Below are 20,496 nucleotides of genomic sequence, written 5' to 3'. Positions count from 1 at the left end.
GAGTTCTAACACAGGAGTACAAAGGAGTCCTCACTCTCCCAGCCGCTGAGGTGACATCACACACCTGCCTGCTGAGGCTGAGGCCCAGGAGAGAAGGCAGCTGCCTGCTATTCTCGGGGATAGACCTCCCCACGTGGCACTTTGTCCTGATCCTCACTTAGCCAGACTTGGGGTTCACTTCTTGCTCCCCAAATTCTTGTCTGGGTAGAGCAGAGGGAGGTACTTGCCCACGTGGACAGTCACACCTCTACTAGGTCTCTGGGAACCTGGCTTTGAGGATGAGGACCAGAACCAACAGATGGCACCTCAAGTGAGACCCCAGCAGAGATTCCACGCAGAGGCAGAGCAGTCAAGGCCAGGATCTCTCTTTCCAGGGTGTCCTGGACTCCTGCAGGGAGTTTCTGGCTCTAACCATTGCATCCTAACCTAGTTACTAGAAACTAGTCACTCCATTGCCAGTATGCCCTCTAAGCCCCTTACAGTTGAACAGTCAAGCATTCTAGCAATGAGCTCAGAGCAGTTACCCTGGCATTGCCGCTCTCCCCACCTTCCAGGTTAAAAAGCCAATTGGTAAATTGAGCCTGCCCGCTCCAGCTTCCACGACCCTTAAGCCATAAGGAAAGGACGCCACTGTTTCAGCAGCTATCAATCCCTGTTACCCTGCAAATGGAAAAGAAGCTGAGGCTAAGCAAAGTAGCTGGGATCCATCTCATCGATCTCTGCCCAGCGCAACCCTATCCATTCAGGATGTGCATTTGAATAAAACAAACAATAAATCATTTGCCAAACAAAGCCCACTGTGCTTGAGACACACACCCAGGCTGCTGTCGAGACTCCTCCTGGAGGCAATATGCTGCGTAGAAAATATCCCCCGGGGAATAGGCTGAGCATCACTTAGGCAGAACAGAGCAGATGGAGGTTGGATACAGAGCTTGAATCCCTAGGATCCCACCTTCAGGTCCTGCTCAAGGATGGACCTCAGTTTGCCTCAGCTGGACACAGGTTGGGCCTCATTTTCTTAGGCCCAGCAGCTTCAGGTTCAGGAAGCAAGGGATGAGGGATCAGTCTACCCAACTCAGAATGGGGAGGCAGACATTGAATTCCTGATTCCTGAAGTGTACCACGGGGTCTCAGGTAAGACTTATTTTTCTTAACTGCCTCTGGTGTCACACCCCACCTCTAAATAGGGAGATGAAACACACTGCAGCCTAGACGGAGGAAGGCAGGAGGTGACTTCAGCTGTTGGCAAACAGAAAGACTGGTACAGAAAGATCTATTTCTGGTGACGTTAAAATACATGAGGAAAGTCACTGAGAAAATAACTAGAGAGTGGTGTCTCTTTTTTTTCTCCTTTTATTTGGTAATGACGTCTTTTGGGGACTGCTTCATTAACATGCAATGAATTCAAACTCATATGCACAGATGCCAGGCTATGTCTGTGTTTCTGACCTAGAGACTACCCTGTGTGGATGGGCAGGCACTTGGGTCAGGGTGGTCTGGGAGAGCAAGGACTGAAGAAGAACCTAGAGGCATCGGTGCTGACCACCATGACTTTGGACAAAGGGGCCTTCAGAGAGCTTCCAGTCTCCTGGGCCTGCATTTCTCTATTTGGTCAGTTCTTGAGAAATGTACACTCATGCTCACACCACAGGCCAAAACCTCTTCTCGTGGGCTTCCTCCTCCTCCTGCTGGGATTGTGTCTCTTTTCCAGGTCCTGCAAGGTGAGACCAGCCAGGGTGTTGTGAGCGCCGTGACACCCTCCTTTATGCCTTTCTGGGAGGTCTCATTCCTACTACACAGATTTCCTTCAGATTTAAAGGAAACTTAAGATGTGGGCTCCTGTATAGGCTGAGGTCCTTGGATGAAAGTCACGGATGCTAGGGCAAATGAAAATTCCAGGTTTGTCCCCCAGAGAGGTCAAAGTTCACCACTAGAAACTTTACGGGCCTATTCATAGCAGCTTTGCCTGTAGAAGTAGGCAGGCACCGTGACTCTGAGGAGCCTATAACGTGTCTCTAATAAGACAAGTTTTGCTGAATCTTAATAAGATGAACAGGTTAGCCCAAAGAGGCAGTTTTGAATTAAAAGCTCTTTGCTTCTGTTGAACAGACCCAACCCCCATGTAGGAGAGTCAAGTGCTTGTACTGCGTACCCCACATCCCACATCCTGGCCTCATCCTTGGCCTCTGAGCCAGCATCTGCTCCAGGGAACCCAGTCACGCTGGCCAGAACCTCTAGGCCTTGGTTCTTAGGGTACCTCTGACTGGTGTTATGACATAGCCTGAAGGCTCAGTCTCCCTAAACTAACCTCTGCTCAGGGTCACACCTATAGCTGTCAGCTCTTTCCTTAGTCTCCAACCACACTGCAAACATAAGCCAACACAGTCAACCTTTTAAAACCATGCACAGCAAACGTTTCACTTAACAACTTCATCCCCAAATTCCCAGGTTTCATGATAGGAGAGGGGACACTCAAGACTCTCAAACCTATGAAAAAGCAGTTCGTAAACACGTGTCTCTACAGAAGGAGCTGCCAGCGTGCCTCAGAATCTCCAAGGGAGGCACTGGTCCCTCAGGCAGGTCCAGACTCTTGTGTCCCTGTGATGGCTGAGCCCCAAAGCACTGTCTTTTCCTAGTCCTCTCTGACCCTGCTCCAGCTAGCTGCATCTAGACACCTGCTGTTCCCCAGGCAGGAGAGCCCACTTCCTGCCGGGAGGCAAGCTTACAGAAGCATCTCTCTGTCTGACATACTTCAGAGCTGTTGGCTGCCAAGAAAACGTTCACACCCAAGCCTGCCCCACCTCTGCATTGGATCCCCCCTATGCCTCTCTTGGGGTGGTAGTTTCCTTATCCCTGAGGACCTGGGACATCCATAGGACAGTCGCCGTCATAAATGCATGTGTGTGCATAGTACTAAGAATTCAATACAGATTTAAGCATTCTATTTGCCTCTTCTTACAGACCATCAAACACTGCTAGCATTTGGGGGAAAAACTCAGAAAGTGCCTTTGAAATATTTCTAGATTGCTAAGAATAGCCCTAACTCCCCTCAGCACAGTACAAAATTATTAAGTTTCTGATTCTTGCACTTTTATATTATATTTGAGCCCAAGTTGGAACTTTGCTTTAAAAAAATGTTTAAATGAGTGGCTGATGACGTCACCCACAGAGGACTGCTATGTTAAAGCCTGTTAATGTGGGCAGAAAGAAATGTATTGAATTACTGATGCGCTTGGTCAAGAGCCACTAGGAGCTCAGGCAAAGAGCACTAAGTCAACAGAGGCTGGAAGTTAAGGACAGAGTGACTGGCTGTGTCAGAGCACCCCCATCTCGCACTTAAGCGTCTTCTGTTTGTGTAGGCTGCTTTTAGGTCCAGCGAAACCACTCAAGGAGGAAAGCAGTCGGGGACAAGGATTCCTTCCATTTGTAACAATGCAGGATAATGTGGCTGGAGACCGGGATGTTTTTTTTTGTTTTTTGGTTTTTTTTTTTGTTTTATCGGTGAATGGCACAGTACAACCAGGACTACGGAGGAGTTTTATCTACGCAGCTAAATATTTTATGCTCTTTGAGAGAACATTTGCAAGCTTTGTGTTCATTAAAGGAAGTACCCTACAGCAACGATTTGCTGGCCCAGACTGAGCGTCTGTGCACCCTTGAACGCAACAGAAAGGGCGTATACCTTCTGGCTGCTTATTAAATCACACTGACTGCCTCCCCTGTAACTGGGAGAGAGCTTCTCTGTCAGAGGACTAAGGTGCTTGGGTCTGGATTCTATACCTGATACAACCTTGTGCCACCATGCTTTCTAGAACTGATTCAGGCAAGGCCCTCACTCCTATCTTCTGCTCAGGTGTGCCCAAGATATGACGCCACACTCCCTCTGAAAGAGCACGTGCCAGAAGGAAAACCAGCAGCTTGGTGGCAGCAAGTCTAGCTCACTCCTTCTTTGCCTACAGCAACTGCTTCCCTCTTTTCCTCTCTCCTCCCTGTTTGTAGAAGGCATGATGATCATGATGCAGGGACAATGGGGCAAAGGGAGAAAGACTGGAGAGGAACTTGCACAAGAAGTGCTCTCAGCTGGACTTGTTCCCCCAGAGGGGACACCTTGGGTCTCTAAGGGACCTGGAAAGCAGTCTAGGGCATTCTGTGGAAGGAAGGGAGCACTTTATCCATGGAGGAAGCTAGAGGCTTTCCCACTTCTAATGACCCATCCCTTCTCCCCTCATGTTCTAGAACACATGACCGATATGGAATTGTTACAATCATCCTGGACATGTGCGTTTGACCCTTTTGGGGGTCAAAAGACCCTTTCGAAGAGATATTACCTAATACAATTGAAAAACACAGATATTTACATTAAGAGTCCCAAGCTGTAAAGTAGCAATGAAAATAATTTTAGGGTTGGAGGTCACCACAACATGAGGAACTATATTAAAGGACCACAGTATTGGGAAGGTTGGGAAGCACTGGGCTAGAGCAAGGCCAGCTGTAGGAAATTATGCCATGAGAAAATGGCCTGTTGGTATCCTCAAAGCCTGACCAGAGCCCCTGGCCGTGCCTGCCTGCATGTATGTACCCTTCCCTACCCACAGGAAAGTGGGCTGCCTCCAAGACTTGAAGATCAGCATCTGCTTCACCAAACCCTCCCTATGGGTGGAAGTCCACCTGTGTGGGGAATCCTAACAACAGAATTAAAGAAAAGCTGGTTCCCATGATGGGAATTTCAGACAGATGGGTGGAGGTAAAGAGGGAGGCCTCCAGGCCAGGCATCAAATCCTGCAGGTGGGTGTCCAGCTTTGAGGTTGGTCTCTTTGAGCTGGAGAAGAAAGGAAGGTCAACGCTGGCAAAGTTTCACAAGATACCCGTGGCAGATAGAACTCCCCACTTCCAGGCCCCACAGAGGGGGCATCTTGCTCTTGGGACAGCACTTAGGCTTGTTGGCCTTGAGTCAAGGTCAGGGCCTTGTGTACGGAGAGCACGCAGCCCTCAGAAGAAACTGCTTAGAGGCTGGCTTGGGAGACACAGCCCGAAAACTCCAGGTCCTTGGAGTGCGAGACAAAATAAAATGACACATTCTAAAGGCCACTTGTCATAATATACTGCAATCAAGCTTCTATCCAAACAAGAATCCAGAAAGCTAGTAGAGGAAAAAAAAATGGAACTAATTTTCTTCTTCAGTACAAATGGTGACTAATGTCCAGCTGGAAGTATCCAAATAGATCCAAGTCCTAACAAAGATGATATCAGTTTCTTGACTAGAAACCCAGCACCTGCCCCAAGGACATCGTGACAGAGACTTGGACATTCTCAAGCTCTTGGTTCAAATGAGGAGACCCCTGAATGATCTGTAAGCATAAGCCAAGTCTTTGCTCTGTGTCACCTCGCCTTTGCTGCACCAGAACCTTTGTATCTAGGTCCATCTCCTTCCTGTTTGTAAAGACTGGAATCACTGGGCTGTGGAGATGGCTCCGGAGATGCTCGGCGTATGAGTAAATCTACTTGGATTCAGATCCCAGCACACATGTACAAAGCCAAGTGTGGCGCCATGTACCTGCAACCCAAACACTGGGATAGATAGAGACAAGGGGATCCTTGGGTCTCCCTAGCCCATCAGTCCAGACAAAACAGTGAGCTCCAGGCCAGTGAGAGGCCATGGCTCAATACACAAGATGGAGAGGGCTAGAGAGATGGCTCAGTGGCTAAGAGCACTCGCTGCTCTTGTAGAAACCTGGGTTCCATTCCCAGCACTCATTTGGCAGCTTACAACCACCTTTAACTCCGATTCCAGAGATCTGACTCTAGTGGGTATGAGGCAAGTATGCAGTGTGCATACAACAAATATGTAGGCAAAATACTCATATACATAATATAAAATAAACATCTTTTTAAAACGAAGATGGAGGAACTACACCAGAAACCTTCGAACCTGTGACAAGGACATAATGTGGGTAAGTATTCCTGTGAGTTTGCACATGTGAGCGTACATACACACACACACACACACACACACACACACACACACACACACACACACACACGGGAGGGGTGGGAGAGAAAGAGACAGGGCAGAAGAATCACACCTGCTCAGGCTCATACCAGAGGACCACATCTTTCCGACATCATCATCCACCTCAAAGTGCTTGCACAGAGCCCCAGTTTGTGCCATCTCCCTCAGGAAACAAAGACCTGTTTGTTCTATTGGTGGCTCTGTTCCAGGCAGGGTGACATGGCTGAAGAGCCCTCTGTGCTTGGCCTCCTACACCGTTCCTGCACAGACTCCCACACCAATGCCTCTGCTCCCTTTGCCCATGCATTCCTTCTCATCACACACCATACATCCTCAGTCCCAGGTACCCTGTAATAGTCTGGCCATCCCTGAGTAGATGCAGAATCACACATCTGCAGCAGGAGCTTGTGGCCAAACTATTATGCCTACACTGGACCATCTAAGGGATCAGAGTGTGTGCTTCCCACACTCAGACCAGAAGCCCAAACTCCCCAATCAATACGCCACTCTTCACCCCAGTCTACTGACACCCAAACATCCGACTACAGCCCAGCACAGCTAAGGACCAATTTTTAATTGAGTTTCCTTCCTCTTGATGGAGTTTCTATCTGTTTGAGGAGAGAGAGAGAGAGAGAGAGAGAGAGAGAGAGAGAGAGAGAGTCCCTATTGTTATCAATACTTGATACCAATTCTGTGACAAGCTAGATTAAATGCACTCTTGGTTGTATTTAAAATGATTTTGAAATAGGTGAGCATTCTTTAAAACTACTTTATATGGCCTCCCCTTCATTGGGAATCAATATAAAAGGATATGTTAATTTGTTTTTCTGAATTACGTGGCTAAGAGATTTTTTCTATTTCATAAGCTTCACCAAACCCTTTGAAGTATTCATTTATGTAGCTGAAAGAAAGAAACCCATATTTCTGGCAGAGAGCCAGACACAGTGAGTACAGAGGCTGTGAACCACATCAAAAGTCCCTGTGTGGCACACCTGGATGGGGCGGACCTCAACTGGTGAGATTTGTGGAACAGCAACAGGACCTGAGAAAAGAAAAAGGGGGCTAGGCAGGTAATTCTCCAAGGAGGACCTTCCCAGCCTGCATCCAGCATCAGCTCCCACCATCTGCCTCTCCTGGAGAATTGGAAACATTGTATATTCCTATCACCTTAGGCGTGGTTTATACAATCCAGCCATCTGGAGGGCAGGTGGAATCTAATCAGAGATCCCCCAGAGCAGTGGTTCTCAACCTTCCTAATGCTGTGACCTTTTTCTATAGTTTCTCATATTGTGGTGACAGCCTACCATAAAATTATTCCGTTGCTACTTCATAACCATAGTTTTGCTACTGATACGAATTGTAATGTAAGTATCTGATATAAAGGATATCTGATATGCAACTGGAAAGGGGCCACAACCTACAGGTTGAGAACCACTCCCCTAGCACCTGGAGAGGTTCAGAGATGTTCCAGAGCTGCCCTATTCTCTGGAGGAGAACAGTTAAGCCCAGGGCGTTTGGGAGCCATCCACAGCTTCATTGTTCTAATGTTAATGGTTGCAAAGCTGACCTTATGCCCCAATTCTGCATGCTTCCTTCTGGGCTACACTGCCTCTTGGTACTACAGTTACCTTGTTTCTGCCTGGCTTCACACCCAGCCTAGCTTAATTCAGGCGACAAGCCCAAATTAATGTCTACAGCAAGTTGTAGTTTTGCCTCACGGATCACTAACACCAGAGTCGGTGGTGCACGATGAGGAATAAATTCACTCCTGGTGCACCATAAGTGACAGCATCATGAGATTAAATAGCCAAGTTATGCAAAATTTACATAATAGTTCAGCTCATTGTGAAAAAATTAAAGTTGCCTAATAATATGCCACGTCATATTGATCCCAACCATTCTTTCAGGTTGCACACAAAGAAAGACTCTATCCACTAGCATGATTTTGTTCACTTGCTGGACAACCTGAAGAGCCATTTCTCAGATACCATCTACCTTTTTAGAAACAGTGTCGTTTGTTGACATGGCTCACCAAATAGGCTAGACTATCAAATCCAGCAAGTCGCAGAGATACTCCTGTTTCTGCCTCCCCAGAGCTGGGGTTACAAGGTGTGCTGGACAGCACCACACCTGGCATGTTTTATGTATGTTCTTGGTCTTGAACTTGGGTCCTCTTGCTTATTAGGCAAACACTTTTCTCACTGAGCCATCTCCCTTGTCCTATGTTGGATTTTTTTTTTTTACCATGTATGATGCATATAGCCTTTGGTATTTTAGGAAACATACATGCTTTCTTGGGTGTTGATCACATGCTTTCTAATGTATATGCATCCCCTGACCCCATCTCTGTAGCCATACAAAGTAGTGACGAGCATTCCACTCCTGAGGAGTAAGCATATTGTCTGAATTTAAGTCATTTAAGCAAGACCACACCAGAGGCAGGATTCGAATCCAAGTCTAAACCCAACAAAGTCCAAGGTCTCAGAGACCTTCCCTTTCTCGTGGAAGAGCTGAACTGTTAAAACAAATCAACTATTACCCTAAAATAGACTTGAACAAGTACTTTAGAATAAGGCCAAATGTCCGTCCATAGAACCAAGAGGAAGAGAAAGTACTCTCTGGCAGAGGGTCCACAGAGGTTTTAGGAAGGCTAAATCACTTGATAACAGGCTCCATGTCTTATGGTCTAGAGAGTTGGGGGCCTGCTGGAAGACCAGGCCACAGCACTGTTTGTTAGGAAACAGCAAGCCAACGATAACCTACATTGCACAGGGCCTTCTCAAGTGACTCTCAGGGGCTAAGAGGCCCGACTCTCCTCCAACAGCCGCATTCCCTTCTGTTTTGGAGCAGAGCCTTCCTAGGTGAGACCCAAACACCATGAATAAGAAAATGCACCAGTGAGGGAAGAGAACTCCTGTAGTTCCTGTCCCCCTACTGCCCCCAAACCTGCCTCCTTGGGGAATCCTGTAGGGTCTCTTTGATTTAGTGTCCCCTTAAGAACTGGCCCTGTATCTCCTTTATGGTTTGTCTCCTCTTTCCATGATCCAGTACACTTCAATATACATTGCAACAGACATCTGTGGAAAGCACAGAAGCTCTTTCACACAAACACACATGCTCCAGAGAGCCCTACACATAAGCACACATGTTCCAGAGAGCCTTACATATAAGCACACATGTTCCAGAGAGGCCTACTTCATCACCAGTTTCTCCACCCAACAGCAGCCAGCAAGAAACTACTTCCAAGCGCTGAGCTCACAGTCCTGTCCTAACCTAAGCCCCTGTTCAGCATCCCTTTTAGATGCAGAAAGGAGGCTAGTGCATTCGGAAGGGTGAAGAAAGCATTGAGAGAAGTTAGGTGAGTGTGTGGAGTCGGGGGCAATGAAGGCACACCTTTGATTTGGGACATGTTGGCGGTAAGGTTGTTGCCCTGGAAGAAAATACCAGGTGCACTGCAGAACATGCCTCAGCCTACCAATTTGTCTCTGACTAGCAGGGGCGTGGTTTCAATAAATGTCCTCAGAGATGGAGCCGTGAGGATCAATGAGGGACAACCAGGCTCAGAAGCACAACTTGACAACTGTAATGGCCTTTCCCACACCTCCCTGCGCTTCCTCGGGGTGAAAGGATTTGTGAGCAGGAATGCCTAGGGCTGAGGAGATCACTCCCAGGATAGTTTCAAGGGCAGAGTTTCAAGTCCTCCTCCAGGCCATCTCTGAAGTGGCAGGACTGCTGACCCAGGAGCTCTGCTGGGCCAACTTTGCCTCCACAGCAGAGACAAATGTGTTTCCAGGCTGGGAACCAATGGCCAGCCTTGTTCTAACCTTGTGACCAGACAGGGGCTCCAGGAAGCATTCAAGGACAACAACTCCCTTACTGAAACTTCAGGGCTGATTTGCCTGAGAGGTCCTGGATTATCAGATCCAGCTTGCCCAATGACCTGGCCTTTCAGGAAGACAAACAATGCTACCAACTTCCGAACCAGAAAACTGTTGGGTTGTGTTGATGATGATCCACAGGCAACATTGATCCCAAGAAACTAGGACCTGGGCCCAAACCTGGCATTCAGGAGACAGAAACCCTCTCCCTGACAATGTGGACCCCACCTTTTAGGCTAACCAACACCTGGCCTTTTGTTTCCCCAGGACCTTGAACTTGCACTGAGAGACCCAGCCTTTTGTCCATGTCCTGAAAGCTGAGGGACCTTGGCAGCCACCAGCAACCTACTGTTTCATGCCCCCTTTGGCTTAGTCCCTCAGCTTTGGAAAAACATTCCCACCCCCATTTCCCAGCTCCACTTTAACTAAGCATAGGTTTTTACATTGTAGGAAAATAAATGCATAAACATTGTTGCAAAGGTGTCCAGGCACCTTGGGTCACGAGGCACTTAGGTGCAAGGACATTAGTGACTAGGCAAGAGACACAATCATTTCTAGAACACATGAGCACCCTTTGCTGGTCTTCCTTCAAACTCTCCGACACAGTCAAGGCTCCATTTTCTTCCTGTAGTTGCTGAGGTTCCAACACTTACAGAGTCGTTATAAATCAATATAAACCTACAGGCATCACACTCTAACCTCTCTAGAACAATACTTCATGACTGAAAGGAATTTAGGTCAGATCCAGTCCCTAGTCCTCAGGCTTGGCTCTACCTCATCACCCTGTGGGTCTCCAAGCCTTCCCCAGATGGTCCCAGGAAGCACCAAGATGGGTACCGCTGGCCTTTGGCTTCAGGACCTCCTCAGGTCCCCCTACGGACTGCAATTCGTGGCGTCATACCTGAGCTACCTGCCAGGTTCCACCTTGACCCTGAATCCCCAACTGACGCCTGCCGGGGAAGGCTCCCGGCCCTAGACCGGGCGCCAGCATCCCCGCAGCGCCCCCGCTGCGCCGGGAGTTGGCGCAACTCGAGTCACTTTCTGGAAAAGCTCCAGTCTTAAGCCCTGCGTGCGCAGCCCCCAACACACCGGTTGGAACCCACTCCCGTTTCCACTGCGTTCACACACATCCCCAGGTTGTTGTCCTCTTCCTACAGTCGCCACCCACAGACACACGCCCTCTGTGTAGCTATTCACCGAGAGAGCTGCCTAGGTGGTAGCCAAGTTCGGACCGCGTCTCGAGCAGGTAGCTGGGGTCGCAGGGTCTACAGTCGCTAGCATCCTGTACACTAGGAGGATGGCAAGGACCTGGCTCGGACGCAGCTCCCGTACAACGACCCGTTTCTCCCTGGCAGTGGCCCAGGATATCCCGGTCTGCTCAATGTGCACGGGGAGCACGGCCATCTCCGGACGTACTGCCACCCACCCTCACCGCGCCACTCACCTCCCAGGGACCGGTGCTGTAGCCCCGATCGCTCCGCCGCGGCGACTCCGCATCTCCCGGGCGCCCGCCCGACGCGCTCCGCTCCGGGGCGTCCGCTGTCCCCGCCGGCGCGAGGGAGGGTCGTGGGGACGCGCGTAGGCAGTGAGGTACCTGCGCCGCCGGTGACTTCTCTCGCAGCCCGCAGTCCGTAGCCCGTAGCCTGTAGCCCGCAGCCCGTAGCCCGCAGCCGGCAGCCCTCAGCCCTACAGGAGAGCAGGAAATCTGTCTGGCCCGGTCCGGCCGCCTCCAGCTCTGGGCTAGGGCTCCGGCTCCGGCTCCAGCTCCAGCTCCGCGGCGGGGGCGGGGCCGTGGAGCTGCGAGGGGCGACGGCGACGCCTGGTGCCTGGCTCTGGGAGCGCACCGCGGGCGCTCACCCTCCTGGAGCTTTGGCCTTTACACTGGGAGGATGCAGGAACATGCCCTCTCTCCTGGCACTCTGACTGGACACTCTATCAGGGAGGATCCTAAAAGGTGATGGCACTCAGACGAGCCATAGAGAAAACTCAACGTCCCTTCTATTTAGCCTTAGCTCTGGACACCACAAAGTAGTGTGGCACTTAAGGTTTCGCAACTGGTAAAGCAGGGCTGGGACCCGTGGTAACAGCCCTGCTTCAGAGAAGTCGGCAGAGCTGAGAAATGTTAGACACTCCCTCCCAGAAAAAGAGTGTGCGGGCGCCCCATGGTGGGTGCTGGGGGTATACAATTAGTAAGAAATGTCTGGCAAAATTAAACACACATGGAGCAGAGCGCAGTACAGGGACCAGATCTGCTGCTCTGGGGAATTATTTCATAGTGGTTTAGTTTGGACTATAAACGAAGTCCAGCTTGACACAACCTAGAATTGAGACTCATGGGGAAATCATCTAGATCAGGTTGGGCTTCAGACATGCCCATTGGAGGTTGTTTGGATTGTTAATTGATAAAGGGAATCTCATTCCACTGTGGGCAGCACCATTCCCTAAGACCGGGGTCCTGAACAGTATAAGGGAGAAGGCTAAATGGCATTGGGCACGCAAGGGTGGGTTTAATCCATTTGCTCTTGACTTTGTAGGTGATGTCTGAAGTTTCCTTCTGGACTTCCCTGAAATAGTGAACTGTAGCTTGAAGTTGTGAATCAAAGAAATCCTCTCTTCCAGAGTTTACTCCCCCCCCCCCCGATATTTTTTCTCAGCAACAGAAATAAAACATCCTGACTGGAAGGCAGAAAGCACAACAAAGCCATGGTGTCTATCTTGGTTCTGAACCTGTTTGGTTGGGCCAGGGCATAGCCTCATGGGGATGCTGTTTCTGTGTTGGGGACCTTGCTTGCAGAGCTTATAAATGAAGGAGGGAATAAGTAAATGAATGGCAAGAAAGGCATGCGTGGGATATTACCTCACCCTTCAGTTTACTGCTGTTAGAGCTGCAGAGCCAAGCTGACTTATAAGGTGACAGTTTCAAAGGGCCATCAGTCAACTCCTAAGTTGGCTGGAGCCTGTACTGGACAGAGCTGTAGACTGGAAGCCTGAAGAACTGTGGAACCCTCCAGAATGCTAAGAATGCTCTTCCTTGCCCATGTTCCAGGACCCAAGCTCAGGTCTTCCTTCTCTGCCCCACGCACCTCTGTCTCTGAAGACCTGAATTGGGAAATTGGGTCTTCTTCCTTTCCTGCCTCACTCACCCCTGCTTCCGGGGGCTTCTCCAGAGCTGTAACACCTTTCACGTGCACATCATTCAGAAGCATTCGGCCTTCCAGACACCAACCAGCAAGCTCAGTTCTTCAGGCACCTCCTGCCAGTCTAGCCCCAGCTCTTGCTCTTGCTTTCTGGGCCTTGACTCTGCCTCTGTGCATCTTGAATAAAGTTCCTTCTCTTCCTCGCTGTGCTTGCCTCTCCTCTGACAGCACTGTCCTCTGATCTCAGACATCCCTCACCCCCAAGTAAACCTGACTGCAGTGATGCTGTGCCCAACTTCCCCAGTGACTCCTGAGCCCTTGCTTATCTAATGCAGCCATGGATCCTTTTTCTCAGTGCTCTAGAAAAGCTACTTCCTGCCTTGGTCCCGCCCCCTTTGCTACCTTCCTATCAATTGTCATCCCAGTGCCCTCAAACCCCTCTTCTCTCTTGTAGCCCTCTTCACCGACATTTCTGACTGAATCAGGTGGTTTTGTTGTGGTGGTTATTTTAAGACAGGGTGTCTTAGCTAGGGTTTCCATTGCTGTGAACAGACACCATGACCAAGGCAACTCTTATAAGGAGCAATATTCAATTGGAACCTGTAATTTAATTACAGGTTCAGAGGTTCAATCCATTGTCAGCAAGGCAAGAAGCCTGGCAGTGTCCAGGCAGGCATGGCTCTGGAGAAGGAGCTGAGAGTTCTACATCTTGTTCTGAAGGCAGATGGGAAAAGACTGGCAAAGCCCACTATCTTAGTTAAGGTTTTGCTGCTATGAATAGATATCATGACCAAGGCAGTTCTTATAAGGATGACATTTAATTGTGGCTGGCTTACAGGTTCAGAGGTTCAGTCCAGTATCATCAAGGTGGGAGCATGGCAGTATCCAGGCAGGCATGGGGCTGGAGGAGCTGAGAGTTCCACCTCTTGTTCTGAAGGCAGCTAGGAGAAGTCTGGCTTCCTGGCAGCTAGGACGAGGGTCTTAAAATCCATGCCTACAGTGACAAACTTCCTCCAACAAGGCCACTCCTATTTCAACAAGGACACACTTCCTAATAGTGTCACTCCCTGTGAACCAAGCATTCAAAGACATGAGTCTATAGGAGTCAAACCTATTCAAATCTCTACAGTGGGTCTCACTATGTGGCTTTGGCTGTCCCGGATCTCACTATGTATACCAGGTCAGTTTTGAATTCACAGAGAGCCCCCTGCCTCTGCATCCCAAGTACAGGCATTTTTGCTCTTTTGGTTCCCCTCTCTTCATTTGCCCCAGGGTTGGAAATGCCATCAGCCCAGGCTGTGCTCTACCCACCTTGTATTCTTGCAGCAGGAGACACACCCAACAGTCAGAACCCACAGTGAACATGTGGGCTGGCAGAGCAAAGCAGGGCAGTCCCCAGCAGGCAGCAGCAGGTAGCCCTGATACCTGTCCAGAGCTCAGTGGGGCAGGCAGGAAGTTTCCTCTGAGTGTGTGTGCCCTCAGGGGACAGCCCAGGTTGGGTGTGGCCAAGTGGCCCAATAACCATCACCTACCTCTGGACTTTATTGTTGCTGCAACTGCAGATCCAAACTAATGATTAAGATAGTGACAGTTTCAAAGCCCCGATAAGCTTGTTAGCACTGCAGGGGTGGGGAGGCAGAGGCTGTTATCCACCAGGAGGAAAATGTGTCGCCTTAGTCAGACATCTGTTCTTGGAAAGTGACAGCCTTGGGAACATGATGAGGAGGCAGATGGCTCTTTTCTCCCAGTAATATCTGCCCTGTTAGACCCTAAATGTTATTCTAGGAATTAAGTGGTATTCCTTAACATCTACTGAAGTCTACAGACATCCTGTCATTCAGACATGGGCTATCCTTCATCATCTTTGCTCCTCATTTGAGCTCATGATTCCCATTAGCATCAGTTAATTCTCTTCCCCTCATCCTAGACGGCAAAGACCTCCCTGCCCCATTACTCCTGCCCTTTAGTGTCAGAGACATAGTGTCTCTCTCCCCATAGTCTACTCTGCCTGACTGAGCATCTCTGACACTTTCCATGCACCCTCTGCCTCCTGAGTTCCCCTCCATTTCTGGCTGTGTAATTTCTCCTTTGGAACACGGCCCCATCCAGGCAGGATTCCCAGAACTGTACCATCACTAGACCATGTGTTCTGTCTTCCATTGTCCCCAAGAACTTGACCACTGGAATTTTCTTCAGTAATTTAAAAACTTATTTTTATGATTTAAAGAAATCATGTGTGTGTGTGTGTGTGTGTGTGTGTGTGTGTGTGTGTGTGTGTGTGTGTGAGTTATACACACTTGAGTATAGGTGCCTATGGAGTCCAGAAGAGGGGGCTAGATCACCTGGAGCTATAGTTACAGGTGCTTGTGAACCACTCGATGTGGGTTCTGGGAACTGAACTTAGGTCCTCTGCACAAATAACAAGCATTCTTTACCACTGACTCCTTTCTCCAGTTCTGCAGTAACTTTTTTTTCTTTTTTGGACACATGGCCTCCTGTATCCCAGGATGACTTTAAACTCAATATGTAACCAAGGATGGTTGTGAACTCCTGATCGTCCTAGAGTACTACCTAGGCCTAGGTGTCCTAGGCCACCATGCCTGCCTTTATACAATGTCCATCCTGGGGATAAAATCCAGAACTTGACTTTGTGCATGCTGCACAAGCATTCTGCCATCAGACCACATCCTCACTTTCTCACCACGGTATCTTGCTAGGGCTTATTCAGATTAAAAATTTCCAGCAGAATTCATATGTTGAGTCCAGAGATATACTCTTGGAGAATAAGCAGAAAAGGGGGCAAAATTGGTGTTAATAAAAAAGAAAATAAAATTCGCTTCTAAACAAAATGCAGAAAGATTAATATAAAACTATCTGACTTTAGGAGAGATATTGGGCTTTAGTGATTCGCCATAGGGTGTGAGGAGCAAGAGAAAAAGAAGAGAGCATTCACTGCTTTGCAGTGACATTCAAAACCTGTCCATACAAAGAAGGATGGCTCTAATGACCTCTAGAAGATGCTTTTCATTTCTAGTATCTCAATATTATTCCCTCTACCCCCTCTTTTCCCAGGTTAGGCTCAAATACTAATAGTTCCTGTCTCTCTACTTGGCCAGAAAAGAATTCCAAATAAACAGAAAGTTGATCCTAGTCTGGGTCCTCACAATATGCTAATTTTGAGTTTCTTTTTACTGATGAACCATATGCATGCAATGTGCAGATCCTATGAACACAGTGCAGTGAATAGAGCCATGCACGTTAGTAATAGGCATGCCCTTACTGAGATACTGACATTTTAGATAAGGGGAAATCGCTCAGCTGGTAGAGAGCCTGTCCCCACAAGTATGAGGACCTGAGTTGACTCACCACCCAGGTAAAAAGCCAGAGGTAGTGTGCTAGCTTATAATCGCATTACTGACAGATGGAAACAAATGTATCCCTGGGGTTCATTGACTTGCTAGTCTAGCCAAATCAGTGATACTCTGGTACTAATGAGAGACATTGTCTCAATAAAACAAGTTTGATGGCTTCTAAGAAAAAACTTTCCCACATAACATGCCTGCACACACATACATACCTGCACACACATACTCACCTGCACACAAAGACACACATATACACCTGTACTCACACATACACACATATACATACACCTGCATACACACACACACACACACACACACACACACACACACACTAGCATTTTGGTCCTTATAAACCCCCTTCCCTTTTCAGAAAATAACACATTCCAAAAGGACAGCCATTATTCTGATGTCTGTTGCCACAGATAGTGTCGGCCCCTCTTGCTCTTTATAGGAATGTGATTAGAGTATGTTATATATAGGCAGATGGCTCTTCCACACACTATGTTATTTCTAGTTTCTTGCACACAGCAAAATCATTTTGAGATTCGCCCTTTATTGCCTGGCCATGGTTAGGTAACATAGATTTTTTTCCCCCTAGTTTCATTTTCTAATTTTTCTCTTTATCATGGGTTTTCAATGTGATTTAAAGGCCAGTGATTCTGTTGCAGAAAGCAAGCAGCCTCTGACTGAGGCCCCACCCCAGTAGCCACTGGGCCCCCTCCCCCCAAAGCTCATCCAGCTCATGGCCCTGTTACTGGCTACACGCGTTACGAAGCCACTGGCCACTGCCGTGTGTGCCGCACAGGTGCCATCATAGCCTTTCTGATGAGCATCCTGAAGGAAGTCGACCACCTGTTTCTCAGTCCCAAGGCTGGTGGCTGGTTTTGGATGTGTGTTGAATGTTGATACTTATTTACTTTATAAATATAATTTATATCACGAAACAAAAAGAAATGTGATTTAAAATGTTTCATTGTGACTTTCTAAGTCTTATTGGTTTAAAGCAAAAAAAAAAAAACTTTTTTTCTTTTAATTCAGTGTTGTGCTGGAAAAAATTGCTCAGCAGTTTAGAGCACCTTCTGCTCTTGCAAAGGGTCTGTGTTCCTTTCTCAGCATCCATATGGCAGCTCACTATTATCTAGAACTCTATTTCCAAGGAATCTGACTCCCTCTTGATGATACACAAATGGACACACAGCCAAAACACTCAAATACATAAAATAAAAATGAATAATGTTAATCTTCAAAAATGTTTCCCTTGCCACCCACTTTCCAAACTCTGGTGATACGTACCTGCTTCCTCCTAGCTGTTGACTGGGCCACTAAGCCAATGAGTTTGGATGGTTTTTATTGTGATGAGTGACCACTGCTCTTTCCCCTATAGTGCTTTGGATTCTGTTAAATCCATTCAGTGAACTTTCTGTTTCGGTTATTTTATGTTTAGATCATAGTTTTTTTTCATTTGGTTATTTAAAAAAATAATTTTTATTGTTCTTCAGAGGTTTCCTACTGTTCTATGAGTATTTCTTTTGCTGTGATAAGCATTGAGATTGGATGTGGGGTGGAGGGAGGCTTAGTTCATCATTGTGGGGAGTAAAGCAGAAACTCAAGACAGGACCGAAGGGAGAAACCATGGATGCCCTCTACTCTCTGGACTGTTTCTCTGGCTGCCTCAGCTACCTCTCTTATACAGCACAGGCCTACTTGTCTAGGGATAGCACCGCCCCTATTGGGCTGGGTTCTCCCGCATTAATTAGCAATTAGGAAAATGCCTCACAGGCATGCCCACACTGGTCAATCCAATGGAGATAACTCCTGAATCGAAATTCCCTCTTCCCAGGTATGTCAAGTTGATAACTAAACCTGACTGACACCTTTGTTTGTGCATTATATCATCTTTACTCTTAAATCATTGAGCATTTTTTTCTATAATAGCATTGGTAATTCTTGTCTCCTACTTTAAACACCTATATTATCTTTGAGTGTGCTTCTATTGATGGTGGTGGGACTAAGGGCTCCTTGTTCCTTTCCTGCCTTGTTTTCATTTTACTGCAACGCTTGCGATTTCTTGCTGTTGACTGAAGGCAATGTCTTTGAGTGTTCTAGATGAGTTTTAGCCTTGTTAAGATGTGTCTGTAGAAGCCATTCCTCCAGGAAAAAGCCAGCCCAGGCTTAAGGCATGATCATTCTGCTTCCTGACCTGAATGACTGAAGCATCCCCCAAGAGTTGGATACCCTGGTTGACTGGACCTTTGAAGAGTTTCAGCACAATCCAACCTCTGGAATCTTCATGATGACCACAGCCCTCCCTGGATGTTCCACAGCTGGCCTGAGAGAGTCTCACCCTATCAGTGGGCAGCAAAGCCTTAGGCTGAAGTTTTAAGAGGGCTTGGAATTGCTTCTTGAGCCATGCTTGTCTGTGACTGGAATCCTGTTCCATATGCTCCAAATGCTCCAGAAGCCACAAACCTTGTTTGGGTTTTTTCAGCTGGATACAAAAGTCCTTCTGCTTCTGCTTCCCTTTAGCAACAGTTTAAGAAGTTCCCCCAGGGGAAGAGAAGAGGGAGGGAGGGAGAGAGAGAGAGAGAGAGAGAGACAGAGAGAGAGAGACAGAGAGAGACAGAGAGAGACAGAGAGAGACAGAGAGACAGAGAGAGACAGAGAGAGAGACAGAGAGACAGAGAAAGACAGAGATAGAGACAAAGAGAGACAGAGAGGCAGAGAGAGACAGAGAGAGACACACACATAAACACAAAGAGACAGATAAAGAGACAGAGAGACAGAGATAAAGAGAGCCTAATGTGGTGACTTGATTTTTTTGCTCTATCTATCTATCTATCTATCATCTATCTATCTATCTATCTATCTATCTATCTATCTATCCTGTGTCTTTCTATAATCTATCTATCATTTGTCTTTCTGTCTGTCATCTATCTATCTATCTATCTATCTATCTATCTATCTATCTATCTATCCTGTGTCTTTCTATAATCTATCTATCATTTGTCTGTCTGTCATCTATCTATCTATCTATCTATCTATCTATCTATCTATCTATCTATCTATCTATCTATCCTGTGTCTTTCTATAATCTATCATTTGTCTTTCTGTCTGTCATCTATCTATCTATCTATCTATCTATCTATCTATCTATGTGGTGACAGAAGTGTGGTATGTCCCCTGTTCTGACTTCAGCTTGATGCCTGCCTTGTCTTTCAACATTATTATTCTATAATTATCTATATGTGTCTCTTTCCCCCAGAAGTGAATTGACTGAGTCTAGTGATTTCTGTGTCTTCAGTCCCTTTTCTACATTTACAAGAGGAGAGCCCTCATCCCACAGGTAAGTAGGTTATCTAAGAGGACAGGGTTCTGATATACATGTTCAATATTGTTCTGTAATCAAAGAACACAAGAAAAAGAAAAATGAAAGAATAGTTTGTGACTGTCTGTAATCTCAAGAAATGAGTGGGTAAGTACCACCAAGGACTAACTGCTAGGCCAAGCTAGCTGCAAGGCCATAAGGCAGGAGTTAGAGAGTATGGTGGTTAGAATGAGGATGCCCCCCCCCCATAGGCTCACTTATTTAAATGTTTGGTTGGCACTTGATGGATTGTTTAGGAAGGATTAAGAGGTGTGGTCTTGTTGGAGGAGGTGTGTCACATGGGGGATGGACTTTGAGGTTTCAAAGGCCTATGCTGGGCCCAGCCCTGGGTTTTCACTTTGCCTCCTGCCTGCAGGTCAGGATATAAGCTCTTAGCTATTCCTCCAATGCCATGTCCCAGGCCTGCCATACTCACTGTCACAATGAACAATGAACATGGACTAAGCTTCTGAAACTGAAACCAAAACAAGCTTCCAGTTAAATGCTTCGTTTTGTAAGTTGCCTCGGTCATAGTGTCACAGCAATAGGAAAGTAACTAGGACACAGATCTAAGCAGGAATGTTTAGAACCACTTTTAACAAAGTACTAAAAACTGATAAAGATTATCATTTAAATCAGATTCAAATAGAATGCCATTTGGAAGAGAGAATTTGATGGGCACTCCTCCCTAATATGATCTGAGAATAAGGAGGTATATAACCCAGAAGGAAGAGTGAGCCTT

The 20,496-nt window shown here is 47.3% G+C and overlaps 1 protein-coding gene across 3 annotated transcripts in view; it reads right to left on the bottom strand.

Moving 5' to 3' along the window:
• The window catches only part of Ptpre (protein tyrosine phosphatase, receptor type, E), a 148,471-nt gene extending 136,846 nt beyond the window's left edge, over positions 1-11,625 (bottom strand). For 2 of the 3 annotated variants that reach the window (NM_011212.3, NM_001316678.1), the window contains exon 1: positions 11,333-11,625. Coding sequence is in view for 1 of the 3 variants with exons in the window: in NM_001316678.1 (NP_001303607.1) it covers positions 11,333-11,385 (53 nt within the window). In the remaining 2 variants the exon portion in view is untranslated. The remainder of the gene's footprint in view (positions 1-11,332) is intronic. The other variant, XR_001785494.2, reaches the window with a different exon arrangement.
• Between the last annotated feature and the right edge of the window lie 8,871 nt (positions 11,626-20,496).

This window comes from Mus musculus, chromosome 7 (assembly GCF_000001635.26).
Source record: "Mus musculus strain C57BL/6J chromosome 7, GRCm38.p6 C57BL/6J".
Lineage (NCBI taxonomy): Eukaryota > Metazoa > Chordata > Mammalia > Rodentia > Muridae > Mus > Mus musculus.
The sequence above is the reverse complement of the archived record's forward strand: the minus strand, read 5'-3'. Positions and strand labels throughout refer to the sequence as shown.